This window comes from Notolepis coatsorum (assembly GCF_963971535.1).
Source record: "Notolepis coatsorum genome assembly, chromosome: 8".
Lineage (NCBI taxonomy): Eukaryota > Metazoa > Chordata > Actinopteri > Aulopiformes > Paralepididae > Notolepis > Notolepis coatsorum.
The window spans coordinates 15,286,879-15,314,392 of NC_140172.1; the positions used below are offsets into that span (position 1 = coordinate 15,286,879).

At 44.5% G+C, this 27,514-nt stretch overlaps 1 protein-coding gene across 1 annotated transcript in view; it reads right to left on the minus strand.

Annotated features, from left to right (window-relative positions):
* The window catches only part of camkk1a (calcium/calmodulin-dependent protein kinase kinase 1, alpha a), a 146,173-nt gene that overhangs the window by 59,163 nt on the left and 59,496 nt on the right, over positions 1–27,514 (minus strand). The window contains exons 8-10 of the mRNA XM_084319663.1: positions 22,514–22,713; positions 14,321–14,374; positions 4,996–5,069 (exon numbers count right to left, since the gene is read on the minus strand). Coding sequence (XP_084175789.1) covers positions 4,996–5,069; positions 14,321–14,374; positions 22,514–22,713 — 328 coding nt within the window. The remainder of the gene's footprint in view (positions 1–4,995; positions 5,070–14,320; positions 14,375–22,513; positions 22,714–27,514) is intronic.

The following is a 27,514-nucleotide window of genomic DNA, read 5'->3' on the forward strand; positions in this document are numbered from 1 at the left end:
AAAATAAAATAAAAAATTCGAATGTTGATTTAGAATTCGAATGCCAACGTAACAAACGAAGGTCTGAACATTCGAACGTTTGGGCTCATAGGCCGTATGGTGAAGGCTGAGAAGTGGCTAGAAAACTATTCTCGTTCCCACCTCCCCGAATTACACAATTTTCACTCTGGGTGAAAGATAGATTGGTGTAGATTTAGGAACAAAAAGTTCTCCATTGACAAAATCGCCCATTTTGCGCAATTTTTTTTTAAAGTCGGGACTAGATCTTTCCTCGCGAATGGATATTTGGTCACCACAGAGTTTTATCTGACGCAATTGGTGCGAGTTCGGTCACGTATCTTGCACTCGACCAATAGCAGCTCATCCTCACCACTATCATCTGAGTCATCCTCTAATGTAGCCCTATCCTCCGTTTCCTTAAAAACATTTGCACAGTTTTGGCATTGACAAAGATCTGTACATGGCGGTTTTGCAGACACACATGAACATCTTCCTGTCTCACATTTTCCTTGTTTGCAACCGCAATGGACTACCTGCAACACACTATCAGGGGCCGGATTTGTAGTCATCCAGGTCACTGTTAACTCCACATCCTCGACGTGCCACCCATTGCCAACGGGTGAAGGGCACACATTATAGATTTCAATGAATGTCTCATTATAGCTGCTTGGTAATTTGCCCTTTTGCAGCGTTGGTACAATGCGCCACTTGTCGGGGGCATAGAGAGTTCTGGCAAAGCCGATGATGCCATGCAGAATGCTTTATATCTGGCATCATTCACATTCTTAGCTGATGGCTGGCCATACAGGTGGCACACATATTTTCTAAGACCATCAAAGGTAGACTGGTCTAGGGTAAAACTGCTACCCAGTTCTGTATGCAGTCAGGTAGTCATTTTATTCACAGGCAACTGTAAATGTTTACCTGTTGCTCTTGCCATGAAAGGCACTAGTAGAGTCACAACCTGAGAAGGTATGGATCCTAATAAGTGTTGAACACACATTGCATGTAGTGTTGTGTGTGTAGTGTTGTGTGTGTATAGTGTTGTGTGTGTAGTGTTGTGTGTGTATAGTGTTGTGTGTGCATGTGCGTGTAGTGTTGTGTGTAGTGTTGTGTGTGTATAGTGTTGTGTGTGCATGTGCGTGTAGTGTTGTGTGTGTGCATGTAGTGTTGTGTGTGTAGTGTTGTGTGTGTAGTGTTGTGTGTGTGCGTGTAGTGTTGTGTGTGTGTAGTGTTGTGTGCGTAGTGGTGTGTGTGTAGTGGTGTGTGTGTGTGTGTAGTGGTGTGTGTGTAGTGTTGTGTGTGTGTGTGTGTGTGTGTGTGTAGTGGTGTGTGTGTAGTGTTGTGTGTGTGTGTGTGTGTGTAGTGTTGTGCGTGTAGTGTTGTGTGTGTGTAGTGTTGTGTGTAGTATTGTGTGTGTGCGTGTAGTGTTGTGTGTGTGTAGTGTTGTGTGTGTGTGTGTGTGTGTATAGTGTTGCCTGCAGCTGTGTAAATATACACTAATAACAAAAGTAAACTGAGAATAAATGTTATCGCTTGCTCTCGTGTGAGTCACTCTATCCCAGTGAAGAACGTACACTATATTGAGTGTGAAAGGCTAATCTGGTGACAGGCCAGAGACTGTGTTTTTAAGTGCAAAGTATGTCTGACTCTTAACCCTTTCACTGCCACACGACAGCCGGTTAACCCTTTCACTGTGACAATACAGAAGGTTGCGGGATGCGGAGCTAATGATGCTAATGATGGAGCATCGCCGTCGGTTGTGTGATAGTAAAAGGGTTAACCTTCTGTCGTGTGGCAGTGAAAGGGTTAACCCACCAAAACCTGCGCGGACTACAGTATAACGTATGACCTATATCAGGCCAGTCAGGGTACAGACCCTCACCTGCACCTTGTGTATACGATACGATAAGATAAGATACAATAAGATATTCCTTTATTGATCTCCTTGGGGAAATTCGGTATCATAGCAGCGTGGGGGAGGGGGATGGGGGAGGGGAGGTACAGTAGTAGAAGACATACAGGTAGAGGTCACAGAATTATAGTACAGTGGAGAACTGAGTAAAAATAAAAATAGAATAAAAAGGCAGTGTAAACAATATACAATATAATTAACTCTATTATATTATACTTTATAATTAACTCTCTATATATATATAGTATACTTTTATTGCATATATATCTTCTTCTATTACCCTGCTCATACCTATACCTCCCCCCTCCACCCGTGCTGCTATGACGCCCTAATTTCCCCAAGGGGATCAATAAAGGAATATCTTATCTTATATTTTATAGTACACATAGTGACTATAGTCATGTTTTTTTTCTAGGTCTAGGTTTCTGGCCATAATTGGCTGCCCTGTGTGATGAGCGATGGCTGTGTTCATGTATCTTTAGAGTCACAGATCACAATGGAGGAGAGCTGTGCCCGGGGTTCAGTGTGTTACGCCGCTGCCCTGTAAAGATGAGGCAGGCGGTGCCTCCAGCAAAAGAGCGCGCCATGCCTCCCGAAGAATGTTCAATAGTAGCCATAGCAACAGCAGCAGCAACAGCAGCAGCCGGGACCGGCGGGCGCTTCCTTCGATTACCCCCCGCCGCCCGGATGAGAAGAAGAGGTCTCCCGCGGACACGCCGCCTTCAAAGTGCGCTAGGCGACTTCAGAGAAGTGAGCAACAGTGAGCTGAAATAGAGCTCTGCATCACTTTTCAAGCCTGGCTCTGTGCGCTGTATGCATATCTAACAAAGGTTTTCCACAGACTCCCAGAAGGCACAGGCGGCTTCCAGATGGATAATGAAAACGATTTATTTTTGATTGGCAGGCGGGTTTTTGTTCACTGTGGGTAGGTTTTGACAAGAGGACCTGATGATTGTGTTTCCTGCCGCGACCCCCATGGAACACCACTTGACAGGCCAAAAGAAATCCGATTGGTTCTTAATATTCACCCAGATCACAGGGCCTGAGGTCTTCTTCTAAGTGCATTTGATTTATCAGTAACAGTAACAGCTATAAGGAATGAATGAATGAATGAATGAATGAATGAATGATTTTATTTCAGGCTTTTTTTTTTACAAAGCATAGTAGTAGAACTTCCAAGAAAACTAAAAAAAATTATAAAATGACGAAAAGGTGTAGGCTGAAGCCGAGGCTTATAATTGCCTTCCCTTTTTACATTACACTATTTACACAAAAAAAATACAAAAAAGAAACATAATTCAGTATATCATTTAGCAAAGGTTACAAACGTCTCATAGTTTTATGTACAAAACATATACACATTTATTTATGTTTTATACTTTTAATACTTATATATATATATATGTGTTTATCTTTTTTCCTTTGTCACTATTTGAACACAGCTATGTTATAGATCAAATATAACTAGGATAATAATGAGGTTTTATATTTATGTATCACCTTATATTTGAGTAATTTCTTAAAAGTATGTAGCGAACTAAAAATGTTTACTTCTTTGTCAAAGCTATTCCAAAGCTATAGGGCTGAGTGGTTAGCACTGTTGCCTCACAGCAAAAAGAAAAACCTTTTCTCCGATTTAATCCTTGTACGTTTTGGTTGCGTCTGGATTGGTTGGTCAGTCTGGTCTGTCTGTCTGTCTGTCTGTCTGTCTGCATCGGCAAGGCAGTTGGTGGTTCAATATATGATGATTTAAGTTAAGTGTTTTGTAGATTAGGGTAAATCTCCATTTAGACTGAATGGCGTGCCTGTATTTGGATTCCTACTGCTTCCCGTGGAAGGGTTCAAGATAAGGGTTCGAGATAAGCATGAACAGTTTATGACTCCAAGTAAGTTAGAGGGTTTGAGAATATGCCTCGGCTTATCTTAACTCATTGACTGCCACACTGTTTTTCCATCTTTACTCCCTGGCGCCAGCGTTATTGACCATTTTCACGATGTTTGCGGACCCATCGTATATTCTATATTATAGCTATGGAGACAATAGTATGGCTCATTTGACAGGCACTATTTATACTATTTAACAGGGATAAAACTGTTTATTTCTACATACCGTTCGTGCGCTATCCCACGCAAAAAATAGCCCCATTTCACAATAATCCAGGCTGGTTTTCTGGATCGTGAGATATGGAGTGTTTTGTGCGCATATGCGCAAATCTCACGGTTGCTTGCCTGAAACCTATATTATTTCCAGGTCAAAGGTGAACACAACCATATGTTTCTTCACAAAGCCATGTGTAGTCCCAAACAGGAGGTCTGCTTTTAGTCAGACAGCCTTTTCCGTGAGAGCAGCCCACACCTGGAACAGTCTGCCAACACGGCTCAGGGAGTATCAAAGTTACATTTAATTTAAAACTAACTTAAAATCATGGTTGAGAGATGGTCAAGTGTGCGACCATTTTAACTGAGGGGTTGTATTGTAATGTATTTTAATGTATTTATTTGTATGTATTTTAGTGTATTGTAACCCATACTGATTCCTACTGTGTTTTAATTATTGTACTATGTTTTAATTATTGTTGTGCTCATGTCACCTGCCCCAGAGACTACAGTTGAAAATTAGCCAACTTGGCTAAACTGGCATATTTACAGTCAAATGTTCCTTAATATGCACTGTCTCTGTATTTTAAACCAATAAATACAAATACAAATACAAAATGGGGGGGGGGGGACTAATCTGGCGAGCAGTGAGTGAGCAAACCACCCCTCACAGTAAACTAGGCCAGTTGAAAAGGTAGGCGATACTGCCACCTGTCGGGATTCGATCGTCATTTCAATTCTAATTTACATAGAGGTCTTTAGAACACACAGCAAGGCCCGCGAGACTGTTTAGGATAATACTAATAATAAAATATTTTTAAAAAACGGGGGGGGGGAAAACTAGATATCATGTTTCTGGCACTCAAGCGTTGGCTTTCAGAAGCGAGATATCTCATTTTTGGCGCTCATTGAGTTAAGTGATACAAGCTTCCCACTGAGGGGGAAGATAATGATAGAGAGAACAATCAAATAGATGGACTTACGATACTGGGAATTCCACAGATTTGGTCCTGATCTTACTATGCAAAGCCAGGATGTACTCGTCAATAAATGGACACTGCAAAGTCGAGAGAGAGAGAGAGAGAGAGAGAGAGAGAGAGAGAGAGAGAGAGAGAGAGAGAGAGAGAGAGAGAGAGAGAGAGAGAGAGAGAGGGAGGAAAGATAACACAAATTAAAACAAAAGGGCTTGAAATTAAGGGCGTCCCAAAAAAGCGTGTGTCTGGGATGGTACAAAACAGATCTAGGGATGGTCCCGGGGAGGCTAAATTCATGTACCATGCAACCAAATTTAGTTTGGGATGTACCCATACCGACACTGGTATGAAATATAGATCTGATACCAGGCTAAAAATAATGTATTGGCATCAGAGAATTTCCCCAACACTAAATTCTGAGGTACCAAGAAATGTGTAACATGCTAGAAATTGGAACAAAGTGACTAGATTTGCTGCATCTTTAACCTTCTGTAGTGTGGTAGTTAAATGTTAACCTTCTGTAGTGGGGTATAGTGAAAGGGTTAACCTTCTGTAGTGTGGTAGTGAAAGGTTAACCTTCTGTAGTGGAAAAAATTGTCTACGAACAGGTCGAAAAGTACCTAGCGGACAAGTTACAGGTTGAAAAAACCCTCAGCTCAGAACTTGGCAGAATCTGCACCTGGCTCACTGATAACAAACTATCATTACACCTGGGTAAAACAGAGTCCATTCTTTTCGGATCAAATAACAAACTCAGCAAGACCGACGGCTTCTCAGTTACAGTGGGTGACAATATTGTCACAAGGAAAAATGAAATTACATACCTAGTAAGTTCCATCCTAGAGGCAAATCTTTCCTGTGACAAAATGGCATTCAAGGTAATAAAAAAAGTCAACCAACGAACTAGATTCTTGTACCGGATCTCCTCTCTGGTAAACAAGAATACCCTGAAGAGTCTGGCAGGAGCACTCATTCAAGGGTACTACGACTATGCTTGCACCTCATGGTACCAAAGCACCTCAAAGGCGCTAAAAACAAGATTACAAACATCACAAAACAAACTGGTCAGACTACTGTTAAGTCGCAAATAAGACAACCGTTATCTTTCATTCATGTTTATTTCACGCTCCACAGCGTAGTGGCCACAGCCTTCCTCCAGTCCAAAACCAGTGACGCGCAACAACAGTGCCCATTCCCCTTTATCCAGATTACCGTAATGGCCGCAGTAGAAGTGAACTTAACAATCTCACTCTCTTTTTTTAAACAAATAATACAAGATCAGATCTCACTCTCTTTTTTTTTTTAAACAAATAATACAAGATCTCACTCTTTTTTTTTAACAAATAATACACTGCAAGGATATTTCAAGAAAACAAAAAAAATAAACTCAGTCATCATAACCAGTTATTCAGTAATCTAGCTTCCACTGTCCATTCTTCAGTGCTTTAAGCAGCACAAGGGAAGATGCTCCCTTTTTGGTCAGACAGTTTGCCAGCTGGTCCTTCGTAGTAGACCACAGAATCCGTTGGATCCTTTTGTCCTGGATAAGTTCTTTGATTCCACTTATTTCCAGTCTCAGTCGTTTCTCAGTCACTGACTTGGTGGACTTAATAGCCTCCACAAGGGAGAAGTTGTCTGTAACACACATCACAGGTAGGGTGCGCTGTTTGACCATACCTGTAGTAAGTTCAGAGTAGAGAGAGGACAAAAATATGGCATTATCAATACCATCAGCCAGGGCTAGTGTCTCTCCTGCCAGCGTGCTCCGAACCACTCTTCTGATCCTTTTTGATTTCCAGCAGATTGGAGAGAATCGTCCTTTCTCACCCATCAGAACGATGAGATGCCCTCCTTGTGTTCCCCCATCTGGGAGGTTTCCCATGGATGCGTCGCTGAAAACAACAAGCTTCAAACAGTCCTCCTTTCCTAAGTTGTGAAACTTCAGGGTGACATGTTCTGATTGCAGTTTTCGTACTACCTTATTTGCTTCATGCATAGTTTGCACAGTAGCATGTTTTAGATTGGTTGCAAGGACACATGTATCGAACATGATATCTGGCCTACTCTGTCTAGCCACCCACAAGAGTTGTCCTATTTTTGACCTTAGGTTGTCAGTCTCACACTCTGTGAGAAGAGCATCACGGTGCAACGCTCTTGATGGGTCTATGAGAATGGGCTGAAGGTTCTTTATGTAGATCTCCTGTTGCACAAGCACTTCTCCACCTACTGTGGAGAGTTCCATCCCCACATAGCGAAAGTTGTCTTGTTCCTCACGTCCCACCTGGAAAACTGTTTTGAGGTGGGGAATGGTCGTTGTGGCAAATGTGTGTGAGCCACCCCAGATGAAATCATCCACATGACAGGCAAGAACACCAGTCACAATACAGTTTTCATCAAGCCAGTAGAATACAGCAGGATCAACTTGTGACATAGTGGCCCCTGTTTTGATCATCGTTGCTTTTACTCTGTTGTACCAGTAGAGAGAGGCATCAGCGAGTCCATAGACACACTTCTTCAGCTTCCACAGTGTCCCGTCACTTTTAGCCTCAGGAGGAGGGCGGATGTGTATATCCCGAGACAGCTCCATTCCTTGAAGAAAAGCTGACTTTATGTCCATAGAGTTCAATGTCCATTTTTTCTGACACAGAACTGATATGAGTAATCTAAGGGACTCTGATGAGCATGTAGGCGAGTCCTTCTGTAGATCTTGAGTGTTAAATTCTTCAAAACCCCTAGCCACTAGCCGTGCTTTAGGTATGATACCATCTGGGGTTTCTTTAAGCGTACACACCCATCTCGTTGACACCTGTCTTTGACCCACATTTTTCACCTCCTCAAACACCTCATTTTTCCTCCAGTTACTGATTTCATCTTGTTTAGCATTATCAAATGGTACACCCTCTGTTACTAATACATCATTTTCCTGCATATCAGAGCATAGTTCTACACCATCTAGTTCTACACCATCTAGTGGCTTAACCTGAAAATTGTCTACTTTAGTAAGATCAACTGACCCCATAGTACCGGTGATGTCAAAAGGTTCTAAGTACTGTAGGTTGTACCAGTTGCTGTTTTTTCCTGTAGCCTTTCCTGCTCGTCCCATCACTTTAGCTGTGTGAGAAACACCTGTTACATTATCCACAAAGCTGATTGTCTGACCGACTTTTACCTTTATACCGGTTTTCACCTCTATGCCGGTCTGGTGATAATCGTCTTGATTGATCGCATTAGGGTTATCTATATCCTGGTTTGCTACACCTGCTGCGTCATTATTCATGTCACCATCAGTAACGGGCATGTCCTCACTGTTACTATTCATATCATTGTCAGTAACAGGCACATTATTATCACTAACAGATACATCGACATTGCCCACAGTATTACTTTCCCCATGGTGCACTTTTCGCAGCCTAGATTGATGAACCCTGACATATGTCCCACCATGACGTACAAAAATCACCACCCCATCTTGCCCTATCACAACCCCAGGGCCTTTCCATTCAACACAGTCTGTCCTTTTGTAGAACACTTTGTCTCCTGTTTCATACTTCTCATCTGTTGGACGAAGCTGTTTTCGAAGAGCTCGTCTGATTCTCTCTGAGCATTCTGCCTCCGTAAAAGCTTTCCTTGCTGCATGTAATGCTGTTATGTGCTTTCCAACCCATGCGCTCATTGTAGTTCCCTCCAAAGCAGGTGGCTGGTCAACAAACACAGAGGGAAGGTTCGGGTTCTGTCCAAACACCAGCTGATGTGGACTGTAGCCATGCACGTTCTGCATTGTGTTCTTTGCCATGAGTGCCCAATCAAGAGCCGTTTTCCAGTCAAGTCCTTTGTCAAGTTTTACCTTCAGTAGTATCTCTGTAAGGGATTGGTTGTGGCGTTCCAGCAAACCATTGCTCCATGGACTGTAGCCAGCAGTCGTCTTGATCTCGATGTTGAAGTTCTCCGCCATGTCTCTTATTTCCTCATTATTGAACTCTCCACCGTTGTCAGTGAAGAGACGCTCAGGTGGACCATGGACACTGATCCAGGAATGCACAAAATTGTTCACTATCACACTTGGCTTCTTTGAGGTCACGATGCTACCTGCACTAAAGCGAGTGAAGTGATCGATAATGTGTAGGTACCACACATTTGGTTCTAGCTCATGTAGATCAACTGCCACAGTCTCGTTGTACCTGGAGGCCATGGGCAGACCAACAGCAGGCTTGGGCTTAGCCTTGCTGTACTTGAGACATATCTCACATTTTCCTACTATTTCCCCTAGAATAGCAGTGCATTCATCATCCGTGTTTCCAGCATTTGTCAGCAGCTTCTTTAGCCTATCAACTGATGCATGTCCAAATTGCTTGTGAAGTTTAAGTAAAGCTTTGTGTTTTTCCACACTGGTCATATTATCTGTGATGGCCAGGACCACATTCTCATATGCTTCACTCGGGGACTCCTTATCCAGTATGTTCAGACAGTAGTGTCCAGATGAAGTCAACTCTAGAGCTACTGGTTTCTGAAACATTATAGCTGTATCGTTTTCCAGGTTCAACACAGCTCCTGCTCTCTTTAGCGAAGTTTTACTGAGCAGTAAAGGAATGTCAGATGAGACTACCTCTGTTTCAATATAACATTTTGTTTCTCCTATCTTGGCTGGTATCTTGACCTTTTTTGTAGAATGCACAACTCGCCCATCCCCAAACTTAAAAGGTTTGCTACTCTCTGTGCTAACCAACATTTTGACTTGTTTCTCATTTAGTCCCCCAACATAGTTATCCAGCCATTTTTCACCACATACAGTCCGTGTACATGCCGTATCAATGACGGCCGTTCCCAGAGCCTCAACCATGAATATTGCTGCATCTGATTCCTTAGAAATAAGTGTTATATTACACTCATCTGGCTCTTCATTTTCTTCCGTCACTTTTACATATTCTTTTTTGTTTGGGCAATCTTTCACCCAGTGGAATGTGCTCTGACAAATCCCACACTTCGTTCGTCTTCCAAATTTATCAAGCGGATTAGTGCCTGCGAATGGTCCTCTAACTTGTCCACTTTGAGATCGCGGCTGCTCCCGCCTCTGCTGCTCTCGTCTCTGATCTGTGTAAAAAGCTGCATCTTGCTTCACAGTAATGCCTCCTGCCCTTTTCTCCGTTTTTTCTCCAAATATACGTTTCAGTCCTGACTTCATATCAACAAAGGTGTGCTTACCACAGGCAGTCAACGCCAGTTGTTTGTCTTTGATGTCGAGGCCCGCTGTATCCAGTAGTTTGAATGCCAAAACAGCGTCAGGTAGAACCATATCGAACTTCTTGATCCGGTTGTACTTCTGTTCAAAATCAACAATATAGTCCACCATAGAGACGCCGTCTCCTCGCGAAATCTGATCAAACTCCGAATAGGCTTCGTAAGCCCGGTCCTTCTCTTCTCTCAAAAACACACTGTCAAGTTCCCGAATCAAAGTTACCATTCCATCATCCTTATTCAGATCATCGACAGGTATTTCCAACGCAGTATCCCTCGCTCTACCCGTCAACGATAGAGCAACAGCCAACGCTTGTTTCTTCTTGGCTAAATCCGTCACCCGACTCCACATCTCCACTTCATTCTTCCACTTCTCAAAAGACGTCTTTTCGTCCAGTCCAGGCGGCTGCCTGTAGTTAACGTTAGAGGCCGACATCCTCTGCTACCATGTTAAGTCGCAAATAAGACAACCGTTATCTTTCATTCATGTTTATTTCACGCTCCACAGCGTAGTGGCCACAGCCTTCCTCCAGTCCAAAACCAGTGACGCGCAACAACAGTGCCCATTCACCTTTATCCAGATTACCGTAATGGCCGCAGTAGAAGTGAACTTAACAACTACTACTTGACCTTACTCCTAGAACCCACCTCACCCCTGCCCACTTTGACTACCTAGGATGGCTTAGAGTAGATGACAGAGTACAGCAACTTGCAATGGGCCTGGTCTACAAGATACAAGATACACTATACGACTAAGGTACCCATGTACATGTCAAAATACTTCCCAAAGGTCAGTGAATACAACGACCACAACACCAGAGGAGGCTCAACAAATCATGTTAAACCCAGATTCGGCTCAAACAAGGGACTAAACACGTTTCGCAATTATGCCACATCAATGTGGAACGCCCTACCCAAAGCTGTTAAGGAATGTGAATCCCTATCCACATTCGAAACCGCTCTAAAAGAGCACCTACGGGAGGCTGCAATTCGAAAAACTGGCCACCGTAAATGTCCAAACCCCCCCACCCCCACCCCCTCCTAATAGACAGTCTCCTCCCCACCGTATGTATATTCTCTGCCCACCATATGTATATTTCTCTCCCACCCACCCACCCCCTCCTAATGTACAGTCTCCTCCCCACCGTATGTATATATTCTCTCCCCACCGTATGTATATTTCTCTCCCACCCACCCACCCCCTCCTAATGTACAGTCTCCTCCCCATCATATGTATATACTTTCTGTCAGGATCTATGGGTAACAGTACTGTATATTTGCATATCATATATGTCACAAATGTAACAGTACTATATACCTGTATGTCATGTATGTCCCTATGCCATAAATGTCATGATGTCATGTATGTTGTGTATGTCATAAATGTCACTATGAATTGAAAATGGGGGACCCTGATGTAAACAAGACAAACGTCTTTATCTGGTCTGCAACCCCTTAACAATTGTGTGTATTGAGCCGTACTGTATTGTATCCATTCTGCAATCTGTTAAATAAAGTTTTCATTCATTCATAGTGTGGTAATGAAAGGTTAACATTCTGTAGTGTGGTAGTGAAAGGTTAACCGTCTGTAGTGTGGTAGTGAAAGGTTAACCTTCTGTAGTGTGGTAGTGAAAGGTTAATTTTCTGTAGTGTGGTAGTGAAAGTTTAACCGTCTGTAGTGTGGTAGTGAAAGTTTAACCTTCTGTAGTGCGGTAGTGAAAGGTTAACCTTCTGTAGTGTGGTAGTGAAAGGTTAACCTTCTGTAGTGTGGTAGTGAAAGGTTAGCCTTCTGTAGTGTGGTAGTGAAAGGGTTAACCTTCTGTATTGTGGTAGTGAAAGGTTAACCTTCTGTAGTGTGGTAGTGAAAGGTTAACCGTCTGTAGTGTGGTAGTGAAAGGTTAACCGTCTGTAGTGTGGTAGTGAAAAGTTAACCTTCTGTAGTGTGGTAGTGAAAGGGTTAACCTTCTGTAGCTGGTAGTGAAAGGTTAACCGTAGTGTGGTAGTGAAAGGTTAACCGTCTGTAGTGTAGTAGTGAAATGGTTAACCTTCTGTAGTGTGGTAGTGAAAGGGTTAACCTTCTGTAGTGTGGTAGTGAAAGGTTAACCTTCTGTAGTGTGGTAGTGAAAGGTTAACCGTCTGTAGTGTGGTAGTGAAAGGTTAACCTTCTGTAGTGTGGTAGTGAAAGGGTTAACCTTCTGTATATGGTAGTGAAAGGTTAACCGTAGTGTGGTAGTGAAAGGTTAACCGTCTGTAGTGTAGTAGTGAAATGGTTAACCTTCTGTAGTGTGGTAGTGAAAGGGTTAACCTTCTGTAGTGTGGTAGTGAAAGGGTTAATGGAGATACATGGATTATACTGTATATCTCAATATTCTTTGTCCAATGACCCCAAACTGATGGTCTAAGAGTCTATATGTTTTGGTTCTTAGTATCAGATGATATTTCCAGTTTATATCCCGGAATCGCTATCAGCAGTGAACAAGTGGTATCGGTGCATTCCCTAATTTGGGGAATTTTGGACATTCCTTTCTTCTGTAACTGAAGGTCGGAACGGGACGGTTGTGGAAAAATTCAAGTATATAAGCCCTGGGGAAAATACATCGAGGGGAAATGTTTATACGACCTTGATACAGCTTGGACAAAAAACAACATTCTTCTGAAATGCCAACAGACTTAGTAGACGTCAATAAAATGCTGGATAACACCGTTGCAATGTTTTATTGCGACGGTACAGTACTGTATATCTGTATGTCGTGTATGTCAGAAATGTCATGATGAATTGAAAATGGGGGACCCTGATGTAAACAAGACAAAAAGTCTCTCTCTGGTCTGCATCCCCTTAACAATTGTATGTATTGAGCCGTACTGTATTGTACCCATTCTGCAATCTGTTAAATAAAGTGTTCATTCATTCATTCATTCATAGTGTGGTAATGAAAGGTTAACATTCTGTAGTGTGGTGTAGAGTGAACTCGTTATTGGCCGACAAGCGTTGAGCGCCAATAACGAGTAAACTCGTTTTTAGATCCTTTGATCTTTTTCCTCTGATCCCCGTTCTAAATCATCATCGGGATCATTCTAGCCATCCCTGGCTCGTTTCCCTACATTGGAATTGCAATGCCAATCGAATATCACCAGGTGGCAGTATCGCCTACCTTTGAACTGGAATGGCTTGGCGTGGATACACGTTTTCCTTAATTTTTTTGGTAAGGGCTCCTCCTCCTGCTTGAACAGAGATTCACATCGATCGCCTCGAAATTCCGTTGCAGAGGCGTATTTCCCATAGAAACGTGTATAGACATAGACTTTTTGGAATACCTTCTGGCTAAGGTAAGGTATATTCTATGTCTATTTTACCAAACCTGTTCTAATGATCACAGTTTTGTGTTTTACCGGATGTAAAACATGCTCGACAAACACGATCACAGTTTTGAGTTAATGATTTGAGTGATGATTTTGTGAAGGTACATGTGTACATGGTATATACCTTTGATTTGGGAGTATTTGGGGTTTCAGGGGATCAACCAGAACGGTTTGGGCTTATTGCACATAACACGTTTTATCTCGCGATCTATGGAAAAAGACTGGATTATCTTGGAAATGCGCGATGTTTAGCATGTAATAAACTACAAACTACAGTGTGTAGAAACAAACTATTTTTTCCATGTTGGACTACAAGTAGTGTCTGTCAAATGAGCCACACCATTGTCTCCACAGCTATAATACAGAACACACACACAGCTCTGCAAACATCGTGAAACCCTGCGAAAATGCCCATTTTAAGCTGGCCTGAAGCGGCAGAGATGGGGACAGCTTATGGCGCTGAATGAGTAAACAATTGTTTGTATCGAGCCGTACTGTATTGTACCCATTCTGCAATCTGTTAATAAAGTTTTCAATCAATCACTCAATCTAACCAAAAACATCTACGAGAATCCTCAAGCGAGCTGTGCTTCTATATACCAAAAGTCAGTGGGTTTTTTAATGAAAACCTATTTCCAACCCTTCTCAACACTCCTCAGACTCAGTGCGTGGGCCGTCCACTCCGGAGGGGATGATAAGGTGAAAATGGGGGCCGTGGGGGGGGAGAAAAAACAAGACTTGCCTTCCCAAAGACGAAGCAGTAGAGGGTAACTCCCATGGCCCACACGTCCAGCGCCTGAGGACAGAGCAATGGAGAATAAACGGTACGTGGAGTAAACACACAAGGCAGCTTAACGTGGAATACCCACCCACTACCGTCTGACACTGTGATTGTTATTTGTATATTGTTATTTGTATATTGTACTGTATTGTAACATTGATTTATTATATAGTATGTGACGACGGTTCAAATACAAACAAATTCAAAGATCCCCACAAGAGCAATAGCAATCAATACGAATATTTATTGAATTAAGGCAAAAATCCAGTTGGATAGGCAAGAGAATGGTCATAAACACAAAACAGGCTCGCTGACAGAAAAGGGGATTGTTCAATACTCAGGGTAGTCGTCCGGTCCAGGGTCAGTACACAAGGGGGAATCTCAGCCAGTCCAGGGTCCAGTACACAAAGAACACCTACTCGCCTTCACCTCTCCTCTCACTAACTCTCACCTTCACAACTCCGAATACTACAATCTCTATCTCTTAATACACAACTCCAACCTCACCACCGCTCAACTTACTCCTCTCTAATCTACTGTTAATGTAGTGTGTGTGTTTGGGGTGTGTGCACGTGAGATGTGGGTGGACTAATGATGCGCAGGTGTGTTCTATCAGTACTAATCAGCTACCTAATTGACTCTACTCCTTCCGTGGCAGAAGTGTCTCCCATCCTTCACATGTCCATGGGAGGGGGGAGGAGATCTGTCACAAGTATTTTATGTCTATCTTTTACTACATGTGTGATTTTATATTTGCTTCCTAGTGGAAGTGCACCTTAAGTTTGAGTCCCAAATCTCGTTGTATGCAAATATGATGACAATAAAGTACAATCTAATCTAATCAATCTAACACTCAGGCCCAGGCCCTTCACACACACGCAGATGGTGTTGTTATGTACAGGTGTGTAAGCAGATGAATACATACAGAGTTACATGAATCAATGCAGACGATAATATGAGAATAATATGATTGATTACATTTTGCGGAGATATCCAGTCCAGGACCCTTAAGGATGGATTTGGGCTCTGATATACAACAGGTGCAGATCCAGATGGCTGATCCCTCAGTCTCTCTCTCTCTCTTTCCCTATTTCTCTCTCTCTTTCCCTATTTCTCTCTCTCTTTCCCTATTTCTCTCTCTCTTTCCCTATTTCTCTCTCTCTCTCTCTCTCTCTCTCTCTCTCTCTCTCTCTCTCTCTCTCTCTCTCTCTCTCTCTCTCTCTCTGGCTGGCTGGCTGGCTGGCTGGCTGGCTGGCTGGCTGGCTGGCTGGCTGGCTGGCTGGCTGGCTGGCTGGCTGGCTGGCTGGCTGGCTGGCTGGCTGGCTGGCTGGCTGGCTGGCTGGCTGGCTGGCTGGCTGGCTGGCTGGCTGGCTGGCTGGCTGGCTGGCTGGCTGGCTGGCTGGCTGGCTGGCTGGCTGGCTGGCTGGCTGGCTGGCTGGCTGGCTGGCTGGCTGGCTGGCTGGCTGGCTGGCTGGCTGGCTGGCTGGCTGGCTGGCTGGCTGGCTGGCTGGCTGGCTGGCTGGCTGGCTGGCTGGCTGGCTGGCTGGCTGGCTGGCTGGCTGGCTGGCTGGCTGGCTGGCTGGCTGGCTGGCTGGCTGGCTGGCTGGCTGGCTGGCTGGCTGGCTGGCTGGCTGGCTGGCTGGCTGGCTGGCTGGCTGGCTGGCTGGCTGGCTGGCTGGCTGGCTGGCTGGCTGGCTGGCTGGCTGGCTGGCTGGCTGGCTGGCTGGCTGGCTGGCTGGCTGGCTGGCTGGCTGGCTGGCTGGCTGACTGTTGGGGAGAAAATCTTCATATTGAATGGCCAAAAGACATTGAAATGACAAACCTTCCGGGCGGCTAGGTGGCGCAGTGGGCAAGGCGCTCGCCACCAACGCAGGATATGCTGGGTTCGAGCCCAGCTCTCGGCGTTGCTACCAGCTTGGCTGGTCGTTCATACTAATACAATTGGCAGTATTAGGGGGTGGGAAGCTGGTGGGTGGGGATCGGACGTTGTGGACAGCGACTCCTACAGGTCGGTTGGTGCGCCTGCGCAGTAGAATCAGGAAGCGACGAGGGCGGCGTGTAGGACAGTAGCCTTACAGTGCCTTAGAGGGTATTGCAAGGTCTGACATTGACCAAATTTGATATGCATGACCTTGGTGGGCTCTAGGTCAACTCCTGAAAAGGGGGTCAATGTCAGACTTTGCAATCAAAAGTTAGGGGGCTAATAACCCTTGCCATAATTTCAGTGCGCCCCCTAACTTTTGATTGCAAGGTCTGACATTGACCCCCTTTTCAGGAGTTGACCTAGAGCCCACCAAGGTCATGCATATCAAATTTGGTCAATGTCAGACCTTGCAATACCCTCTAAGGCACTGTAAGGCTACTGTCCTGCCTCACTTCCAGTGATGAAGCTAAGCTATGCTAACGGAGCGTCTATTCCCAAAGCTAAAATGCACGCACAGAGACAAAAAAGGTATGTATCTTCTTGTCTAACTCCAGGGAAGATGTTAAATAAGCTAATTTCCCAAAATGTTGGAGTTCCCCTTTAAGTATCGTGATAATATCGTATCGTGAGGCCTCTGGTGATTCCCACCCCTAGTAAAGACGCATGTGGGCAAAGAATGGAATGAGGATGAGGATGTAGTGGTGTGGGCTTCTTTGTGGCGATTCCTTCCCTAAAATCAGATAGCAAGAGATCTCTGGCTGAGGGAGGGATTTCAATCCATCATTTCAGCCAATAACATTGAGATGTGAGATGTCAGCCTTTAAAGCCGATTGGTTGGTGAATAATTTGCAGGCGGTGGCAGCTGTCTGAGAGTGAAGGCCAAATAAACTAAACCAGAAAAGCTGCATTATGTAAGAACGCCACCCTGTGTTTTAATGGCGTGCACGTGTTCCCTCGCGAATAAAGACGATGCTAATTGCCTCTAGGAATGGACTGTAACACATTTCATTCACAGGATTTGTATGAATGGTCCAACTGTAGTATTTTAACACACCTGACGACCTGAGCTATTGTAATGCAAAGTAGCCAGGTGGGTACTTGGCGCAGAGTCGAGTGGACATTCTTGTGTGCGTGCTCCGGCTCAAAAAGCAGATGGAACGGCGTGCAACCATGACCACTGCACCCTGTGGCCATGAGAGGTAACTGGGCCATGTTTGAATACAGAAGATGAGAGAAAACGGCAAAAAAAATAAGACATTTCTTCAAGCGAGGTGTTTTATATTTCACTAATCTAGAAATTTGTTTCACGCATCATGTTCAGCCCCACTCTGCCTAATTCTGTGACTTAGATCGGTAAAGAAGCAATATAAATAAAGAAGTTATATAATGCAGGTTTATGTTTGTAGACACTGGAATAAAATGACCTGCATTTTTATTATGACTGTATACAGCATTTCCAGTTCATTTTCATGGACAAGTAGCTTCTCTTCCACGAAGCCTGGCTAGATATATGGGGATTGGGCCGTGGATGCCATTACAAAGAGTTTACATAGGTCCAGAGAGCAACCCTGAGAGAAGTAGATTAGATTATTAAAATGTATTGTCATCATACAGGAGTTTACATAGGTGGTGTCCAGGGAGAAACACTGAGAGAAGTAGATTAGATAAGATTCAACTTGGAAGATTTTTTGCTTGGATTTCGATTTTTTTATGTACTATACATTTTGGCTCCTTTTTATATTTTGAAAGTTGTAATTATTTTGTTTGCCCACAAGAACAATTAGGGGTAGGAGCCAAATTCTACAGTGAAAATTATATCCGTATTGCCCCATTAGACATATAGTTTATTATTGCCTTGTGCTTTGTGTTTATTAATATATGTCATAATGAATTCCAAGATGGAGACTTACCTGGTCAACTCCCCTTGTTTCCCACATTCCCCCTAACCACTCCTATAACATGGCAGCTAGTGTGAGTTCAGGTAGGCCCCAGGTAGAGCGGTACCATTATCGTTTTTAACCGCACTTAATTGCTAGTTTATGTTAATTTACCAAACCCTTTTTTGTTTTCTTTATAGTTATAGGCAGCTATTGGGGCTGTTGTGATAATACATAATTAGCTTTAAAATAAATCCTGTACATCGGATCTTTATCATCTTTTCTTTTGGACTGCAATTCAGAGCGTGTCGGACTACCAACGCTTTACCTGGAGCCTCAAGGCAACTTTGGTTCATAGGATTGCCTTTACAAAATGAATTGTCAGTATATAGGAGTTTACATAGGTGGCGTCTAGGGAGCAACACTGAGAGAAGTACAGTAGATTAGATTAGATTAAAATGTATCATTATACAGCACAAGTACAGTACAACGAAAATAAGTTTGACATCTAACCAGAGTTCTAATGTAACAGTAAAGTGCAATAGCAATATAAAATGTACAGGTGATTAAACTGCATATAAAATATATAAATTAGTGGCTGGGTGGCGCAGCGGACTAAGTGCTCGTCACCAACGCGAGAGACACTGGTATCGAATCCGGCTGTCAGCGTTGCCTCCAGCTTGGCCGGCCGTCATACTGGCTCAATTGCCGGTGTCAGCGCGAGGGAAGCCGGTGGGTGGTATTCTGGTCGTTGTAAAACAGCGACTCCTACAGGTCGGTCAGGGCGCCTGCACAGCGAGGGAGGGAGATGGTGAGGGTAGTGTGACCTCCCACACGTTACACTTCACCAATGAGAGTCCGCGCTGGCAGGTGAAAAGATGCTGCTGGCTGCCTCCTATGTATCGGAGGAAGCATGTGATAGACTTCAGGGCTCCCTAGACCAACCAGTGGGGGGCACACGCGAGCAACGACCAGGAAGGGGAGGGGGGAATTGGCATACTGACTAAATTGGGATGGGAGAAAAACACAGAAAAACAGGAGGAGAAAAAGTGGATCAAAAGAATATATATATAAATGAGTACTACTGAGTAATAGTGCTAATCAGTTACGTACAGTGTTATAGTATTATTATTATTAGGGCTGTCAAAATTAATGCTTTAACTTTGGAGATTAATTTAAATTATTTAAAGCATTACAATATATTAATCTAGATTAATCTATGGAGTGAAAAATCTTCAACGTTCTGAACTTTCAGCAGTATATTTGCTTGTTCGGATATAAGAAAGAGGTCTAGCTGAGGTTTTGTTGAACATTTGTATTTCACAGGAGAGAAACTGTATTCAAAGAAAGCTATTAAAATAGTCTTTGAATCTAAATATACTTTCTTTATGTTGATTTTACATTAATTCCATGATTTTACTCAAGTAAATATCTGTTACAAGCTTCGGTGTTAAGTAGAAAAATGCTATTTTTTATCTAGATTAATTACAGAAAATTGTGAGATTAATTAGACTTTTTTTTTTAATCTATTGACAGCACTAGTAAAGTGATATAAAGTATAAAGACACTATGGTAGTATGTCATACTGGCCAGCATAAGAGTAAAAGTAGGTAAGGGATATGTACAGATAGTAATATAATGCTGGTATATATACAGACAGATGTGGTTAAATATATATATTTTAGATTTTAGGAGTTCCTCTAAAAGCTTGCAGGCCCACAAATGACTGACAGTACATTTTAATTGAATGATTGTGATCTCAGTGTCGTGGGATCTTGGCTGGTGCCCAAGCTAACAGCTGCTGCCTTCAGAGCCCTTCGGCTCAGCAGTCAGTACTACTGGACCACATTAAACACACGTACGGGTGGTAGGCCAGACAAGCATAATGTACTGTCTGTGTTTAAGCTTGTGAGGACAATCACAGCGGTGGTTATGTTAGCATATTACAATTATGCAGGTAGGATAGTGTATTTCATTTATATGGCACACATACAGTATACACACATATGTGTACACACACACACACACACACACACACACACACACACACACACACACACACACACACACACACACACACACACACACACACACACACACACACACACACACACACACACACACACACACACACACACACACACACACACACACACACACACACACACACACACACACACACACACACACACACACACACACACACACACACACACACACACACACATTTTCATGCCCTGAGTGGATGTTTCATTGACTTACATTCATTCCCCAACCCCTCACCCTAAACTTAGCCATTGTGAATACACGCCTAATCTTCACCCTTATCTTCACCTAACCTAGACCTAAAATCAGGGGTGTAAAGTACTTGAGTAATTGTACTTAGTTACAATACTTAAGTACTGTTTTGGGGGATTTGTACTTTACTCGAGTATTACTAGGTTTGTATACTTGTACCCAAGGCTCGTTATCACATCGAGCAATGGTTGGTATTTTATACACTTGTCCTGGAAAGCCTGGTCCATGTACAGGTCAAAGGCACAGCCTACTTCTAAGATTAGCACCTCCTTGTGGCTGGTGTTAAACAACATCAGGTGTGTTTGGGATGTTAGCAAAGACATCGTTGGTAAAACCAAACCATTCTGGTAGCACTCTAGTATGCTTGTACATTGCTGCACTAGATGGTAAGATGTTTTGTAGCACATCAGACACAATGTCCACAATACGGTCATGACGAGCGATGTTACAAAGGGTCAGATTAAACCGAATATATATATTTACTGCTTGAGATCCCTTGTATAATATTTGTATATCGTTTGATATCCCTTGTATATTCTTTGTATATATACACGGAATGTCCCTTTACCTGGGTACAAACCAGACCATAATATTCGCTCTCCTATTGGACAGCGACCCCTAGGCGCCAGCGACCATACCCCCAATGGCAAGTTCAAAGGCAACGCCAAGGCATGTCTCAACATGTCCAGGTTTGCGCAGTAATACGAGACAGAACTGAGGTTGGCACTAGATAATTCACCTTACGTATAAATACGGCGCAGGTGGAAACAGCAGCAATTCGTTCAAAGTATCAGTTCGTTCATTACTAGTAAAGCCTTCACCACGAGTCAACGACCAAGTGAAGTGAGCAACCTTGCGTCTAAATAGAGCACTTAGAACATGTGCGAATAAGATAGTAAAAGTGTCAGAGTTTAGTGAAGTAAAGTCAAGTTCAACCTAGTTTAATGTGAAGTAGAGTGCACAGGATAATCTACACCGGCGAATGCAGAGCCTTTTCTGGCTGGATTATATTGCTTTGGTACCGTGGCTGCTGGAGCAGAGAACCGTCTACCCCACTGTCGTGTGGGATCTACCCCTGTGAGGAGCACCCTCGAGCCCGCCTCTAGGACCAGAGGCTGGCTAGCTTTCGTCCATGCTGTCGAGCATACTTGGATTATAGCTGCTGCTTTGTCTGCCGATCAAGGGGAGTACATGCATCGACTCCCGTGGCTGGAGCTTCTTTATTCCTCGCTGACCCAGACTTTGCACCCGAACATTCCTCTACCCTGCCGGCTTACAACCGGAGGGAACCCCCCAGTGTCTCCAGCTGACTACTAGTGTGCCTTATGTAATTGCTATGCTACAGGTGGCGTCAGTTATACCCATCTTACTATTCTCATGGACTTACGCTCTTGACCTACTTTAAGTGTTCTTCGCCTTACAAGCGCAAGTATAATTCTCAATCTGTAACCTACCGTTGTTGCTCTAATAATAATAAATCCCTCTAACTAGAACTTTATGTGCCATTGCCGTATTCTTGTGTGGGTGTTCACCAGATATATTCATGTACTGTATGGCCAGTAATTAAAGTACATAACTAAGTAGTGGTTTAATAATACCATACTCTCAATACAGTCAGGGAATTGTACCCCTCAGTTACAAGCGATGTACAGGTGTTTGTATGCATTACATCTAGTGATGCACCGATGTGAAAATTGTGGCCGATACCAATAACCGATATTAATATTGCTGTTCTGGCCGATACCGATATTTACCAATTTTATGATAATCAAATAAAAAGCTATTTTCCAAAACGTTTTTTTTTTTTTACTTTTGTAACTTATTTTCAGAAATGACTGATATTTTGAAACTATTTAAGGCCAAAACATGTATATAAAAAAAATTATTTAAATTGTTTTAATATCGGCCCATATCGGCCTATCTTGATATCGGACCGATACCGATGTGTAAAAAAACTGCCATATCGGCCGATATTATATCGACGGCCGATATATCATGCATCACTAATTACATCCATTTGTTATGTGTTTACAGATGACAGAATGGAGCCCTCACCTTTCCACTGAAGCTCTGGCGCTGGTCGGACAGGGTCTCCGGGGCCATGAACGCAGGAGTGCCGGCTGTGCTGGAGAGCAAGGCGTCGTTGCCTTCGAACTGGTTACTGACCCCGAAGTCGGCTATCTTCACGTGGCCGTCATCCCCCAGCAGCAGGTTAGACGGCTTGATGTCCCGGTGGACGATCTTCTGGTAGTGCACTGAGGAGGAGTGAGAGGAGGAGTGAGAGGAGGAGTGAGAGGAGGAGTGAGATGAGGGAGAGGAGGAGTGAGAGGAGGAGTGAGAGGAGGAGTGAGATGAGGAGTGAGAGGAGGGAGAGGAAGTTCTGTGCCGTTAGAGGCTCTGCTTGGCATCACACTGCACTATCTCGCGTACGTGCACGCGTACTGAATAAATTCCACAAATGTACCTCTAATACCAGTATTAGTCTGACCACACCCCTCATCAGCTTACCTTCATAAGCAGGTGTGTGGTCACCTGCTCTCCTCCTTCTCGCTTTCACCACAAGGAATAAGTGCCTCGGTAGATCCCCACACTTGACACCATGATGGAAGAAATTGGATTAGGAACAGCTTTGGGAAACAAGGATACGTTGACATCATATCTTTATTTTCTCTCTCACTATTTTTCGAGAAAATACGGCGATATTGTCTTCGTACTGGAGTGTCTAGAAGATGATGATCATTCTAAAAACCCTCCACCGGTTTTTCGTATTGGGAGCACGCCGCTGCATGGTTCTCAACTGCAGTTCCTTGCTGTGTTTGTTGGGGTGAAACCTGTCAGGCCACAGCTGAACTGTCGGACATGCCGCTGTTGTGAGAAGCGGTGCGTTCCAGGTTGGGTGAGTAGTGTTTGCTGGCAGGCTCCACTTGTCTGTTAGTGCTATGGGGGCTACTTGACAATGTTTATGGAAACCGGCCCCAGGCTAGGGTCCTTTGTTCAGCCACCTAGGCGACAGGAGACCTTGGTCTGAAGACCATTATAGTTTTAACTAGTGGGCCGCGACCATTGACACTGGTGATCCCTGTGTGTTTTGGACGAGTGGATTCTCTCTGTCACCGTGTTAAGGCCCCATCTTTCATATCCAAATGAGAGTATTCCTTCACGAGGGGATATGTGCATGAATGTGCGGTAGCGGCAGATTCATGTTCAAAGTCAGCTACACAGGCCAGTTGGTATATAATTGGTATATAACCATTATCTGAAATGATAAAAAAAAAAAAAAAAAAAAAAATCTAACCCGACTAACCTTAATGTCATGCACTTGTCCTAATAAACTAACCTACACTGTAACACGCAACACTTTGATGAACATTGTTACTCAGCTGATAGAGTTATACCCTTCTTGCTGTCTTGTCGCACAGAACTTGTAAGTCGCTTTGGATAAAAGCGTCAGCTAAATGACTAAATGTAAATGTAAATGTAAATGTATTGTGCTGATTCCGTCGGGTGTGGTAAAATCACCGTTGTGAAGCGGTGTTGACATCTTGTTTTCTCTTTTCTCTTAAAAAGTGAGGAGAGGTTCAGAACGGCGGCCTGTCTGGGTGAGTGTTATGTCATTGTTTACATGTTCATAGCTTGCGGTTAGCCAGTCAGCTGTTAACTGCTGCGTTAGCCTGCTGGATCGCTGCATGGCCTGCTTAGGTTGGGCCTACTATTAGCCAGTCAGCTGTTAGCTGCGGGGCTAGCATGTCGTGGTCGCTAGGTAACGTTAGCTTGCTGCTATAGGCCATGGCCTGGCGCGGGGTAGCTTAGCTTCTCGCGCGCCGCCGTGAGCTCGCTTCTGATCGCGTGCGTCGATTAGCTCGGCGTCTCGCGAGCAGAAGCAGTAGCACCCGAACGGTTGGAGCGGCCGTTAGCTTGATGCTATTCTGTTGAACGTGCTTTGATTTTAACATGTTTTACACTCTTGACCACGACGTCATCCTTGACAGGGGATGTTTCGTCGACCCTGCCCTGAGCCAGGACGGCAAGGTTGCATCAACAGGGGACTGTAGTGCGGGTTGGGGCGGTGACGCTGCCCAGTTCGGACAACACAGGAGCGGCTGTGTTCCTACGGTGTCTGTGACTGCACTTCGCTGATCTGCGTTCCGGGTAGGAACGGGGTTGACCAGACCTCATAACACGTCTTCTGGTTTTACTTGCTAAATGTATTGTGAATAACGGTGTTTTTCCCAAAACGTGTGTTGCTACAATGCATTTAGGATACGTTGCGGGTTATGTGTGAGCTGTTTTTGTCACTGGCAGTTAGCTTCTCCGTGCAAATCGGGATGTAATGATCTGGTTGTTGTGTGAGAAACATCATGGTGTTTATATGTACCGTGTACTCACAACTAAGGTAACTAACCTATGAAGCTATGCTTGGTGACAAGTGAGTAAAATAATGTTCTTTCTCAGACTGTGATGACAATGAACAGTGTGTTCACATATTAACAGGTTTTCCTGTTTTAACTGGCCGTATTGAGGGTAAAATAGGAGGATTGTGTTTTTCCCCCCCGGTTCCCTGGGGACTTTTTCATCCTCCTATCAGACATGTTTGTGCACTATTTGTGTCTTTTGTGTGGTAGGGATGCGATGTAACTCTTAGCTTGATTGCTGAGGTTGTGCTAAATCTGCTGGAGAGACTTATTTTCCTAAAAAAAAAAAGAAAATGGTTTGGTTGCTGTCATGTGTGCTTAGCAAGGCCTGTGGCCGATACTAATCGAGAATGATGTATTCTCTCATTGTGAAAAAAACGGCGTTCCTCTGTTGAGTGTTTTTGCCATTTTTTGTAGGTGATGATGGGTTGTGTGTGTCATGTGACCTACAACTGGGTTGGACTGGCCACAGAAGCACATGTGTATGTTGGACCGGGGCTCTTAGAGCCCTCTCTATTCTGTGTTTTTCCTTAGTAAAAATCAGATAGCAGGTTAGCTCATGCGCTGTGTGGAGCTGTAAAACGCTTCATAGAGTTGACTATGACTGTGTCATATTCTCTTTTTGTCATTACATCGTATCATGGGTGTGGGGTCGTAAAGGGGTGAACTGGTAACCTTTCCTCTCCCCATTGTTTCTGTCGGTTAGGGGTACACCCCCTGTCCTTCAAGGTTCCCGTCACGTGGCGGTTCAGCACGTTACGGGGGGGGGGGGGGGGGGGGGGGAGGGAGTTCCTGGTCCCACGGCCTGGTATATTGGGCGTGTGCACCGCAGGAATTCCCCCGCCATAGAGTACGTCACCGTGCGCGTCTCTGTTGGTAGGACTTCCGTGTGCTGTTCAGGTCCATGTGATGGATCTGTTTTCAGGGGGGGTGGTCAGGGCTCCTCCTCACCAAGCGCCTATTCAGGCCTTCTGTGAGTTCGGACTCCTTCTTCCATGTGAGGAAGCCTCCATCAGAGTACAGAGCCTTCCTCCTCAGATTGTCAAAGTGAGTGGACCCTCTAGAAGGGTCCTTTTCTATTGTGTGTGTATTCGATTCAATTCGTTTATTGAGTGTGTATGGGTTCAGTGCCTCTTCCCCGGAGAGCCCTAAAACCAGTTTTTTACATGGCTCAAGGTGCAATATATTCTTTTCAATCTGTACAGCTCGCGTGGGAAGTCTCTCTGGGGATCCCCGTCTCCTTCCTATGGGAGGGTGGTGGGATGTAAAAATGTGAACATTTTTTACCCCGGCTGTGTAGACTGGGATACATACTGTTGATGCTTCCTTCTTTTCTATTCCAGAAGTGTTGGAGTTAGGGAGTGTCACACCCCTCTTGTCGTTCCCCTGGGCGCCTTGGGGATTCAATGACAGGTCTAAATAGCCTGTTCATTGATGGGGGTGTGTCCCGACGCACGTATAGTGCTAGCTCGCTGTAAACAGGCGATTGACTGGCACGCCTTGGTTGCTTGTGGTTGAAACAGCGTTTTTATAAAGCAACTGAGATGGGGGTTTTTCCTCTTCCGACGACCACATCCCATGACCTGGGTGGATTGTCGACGGATTCTCGTTCATGTCTGGGGGATGATGACGGAATGGATCTGAACATATGTGGAGGGGTCTCACGCCCTTGGGGTGGGCCACCAGGCGCGGTTCGCCCAAACGTCTGGGTGGCGCCTTCTTTTCATGTTAAGATCGACACGCATATCTGCCCTTCTCCTGGAGTAGGCATGTCGGCGTGGTTAGGGCACGGGACTGGTTCTGGTCACGCTGGTCCAGGTCAGTTGAACCCGTTGTCCGCCGGGGATGCAGATCTGCTGTTCTGGTACCCTGAGGGACTTGGGCTTTTTTCAGGGGGAAAAATGCCAGGTCGGTCTGGGTGTCACAGGGTTAAGCGCTATGGAGACCCTGGTTGGGTATGTTTTTACTCAGCACTGTCGTAATGGCTTACAGCCATGCCATTCTGTACACGCTCGATCTCGTCGGATCTCGGCCGCTACACAGGTTGGTCCTGGTTAGTACTTGGTTGGGAGACCGCCTGGGAATACCAAGTACGGTGTGCTTAGGGGCTGGTTCTCTATTATTTTTCGCTCCTCTCTCACGCATGGCGAAGAGGGGCCTGTGGGGGTGGTTTTTTGACCTCCTCTGGTGACCCTGTGCTTCCCGTACCGCCAGGCCCGGTCCGAAGTGATGTTTGCGACCCGTAGGCCTGGGTTAACCCTTTTTTGAAAACTGAAACACTTGTACTGCGGTATAGCCGGTGTATACCCGCAGGTGTGTTTTGGAGTTTTTTCTTGAGGGGTTATAGGAACAACCACCGCATTGGGTAACACCGAGGTGGTTGATTCCCTGGTGTGTTGGAGCAGTGTCAACTCCCGGGTTCACCGGTTGAGGGTGCCCCTGCACGTTCATGACGTCTGCCAATCGTGTCAGCCTTCTCTGCCTCGACCCCTCTGGGTGGGGGTTTTTAAATGGAGGCTTGGTCATGCAACAACGCCAGCATACGCCCCTTCCGCCGGGGCAGCTGTGTTCAGCTGTCCCCTCTGGCGCCTGTCTCGTCCGCAGTCTCCAGGCTAGGGTTAACAGCCTGTTGCCTGGTTTTCCC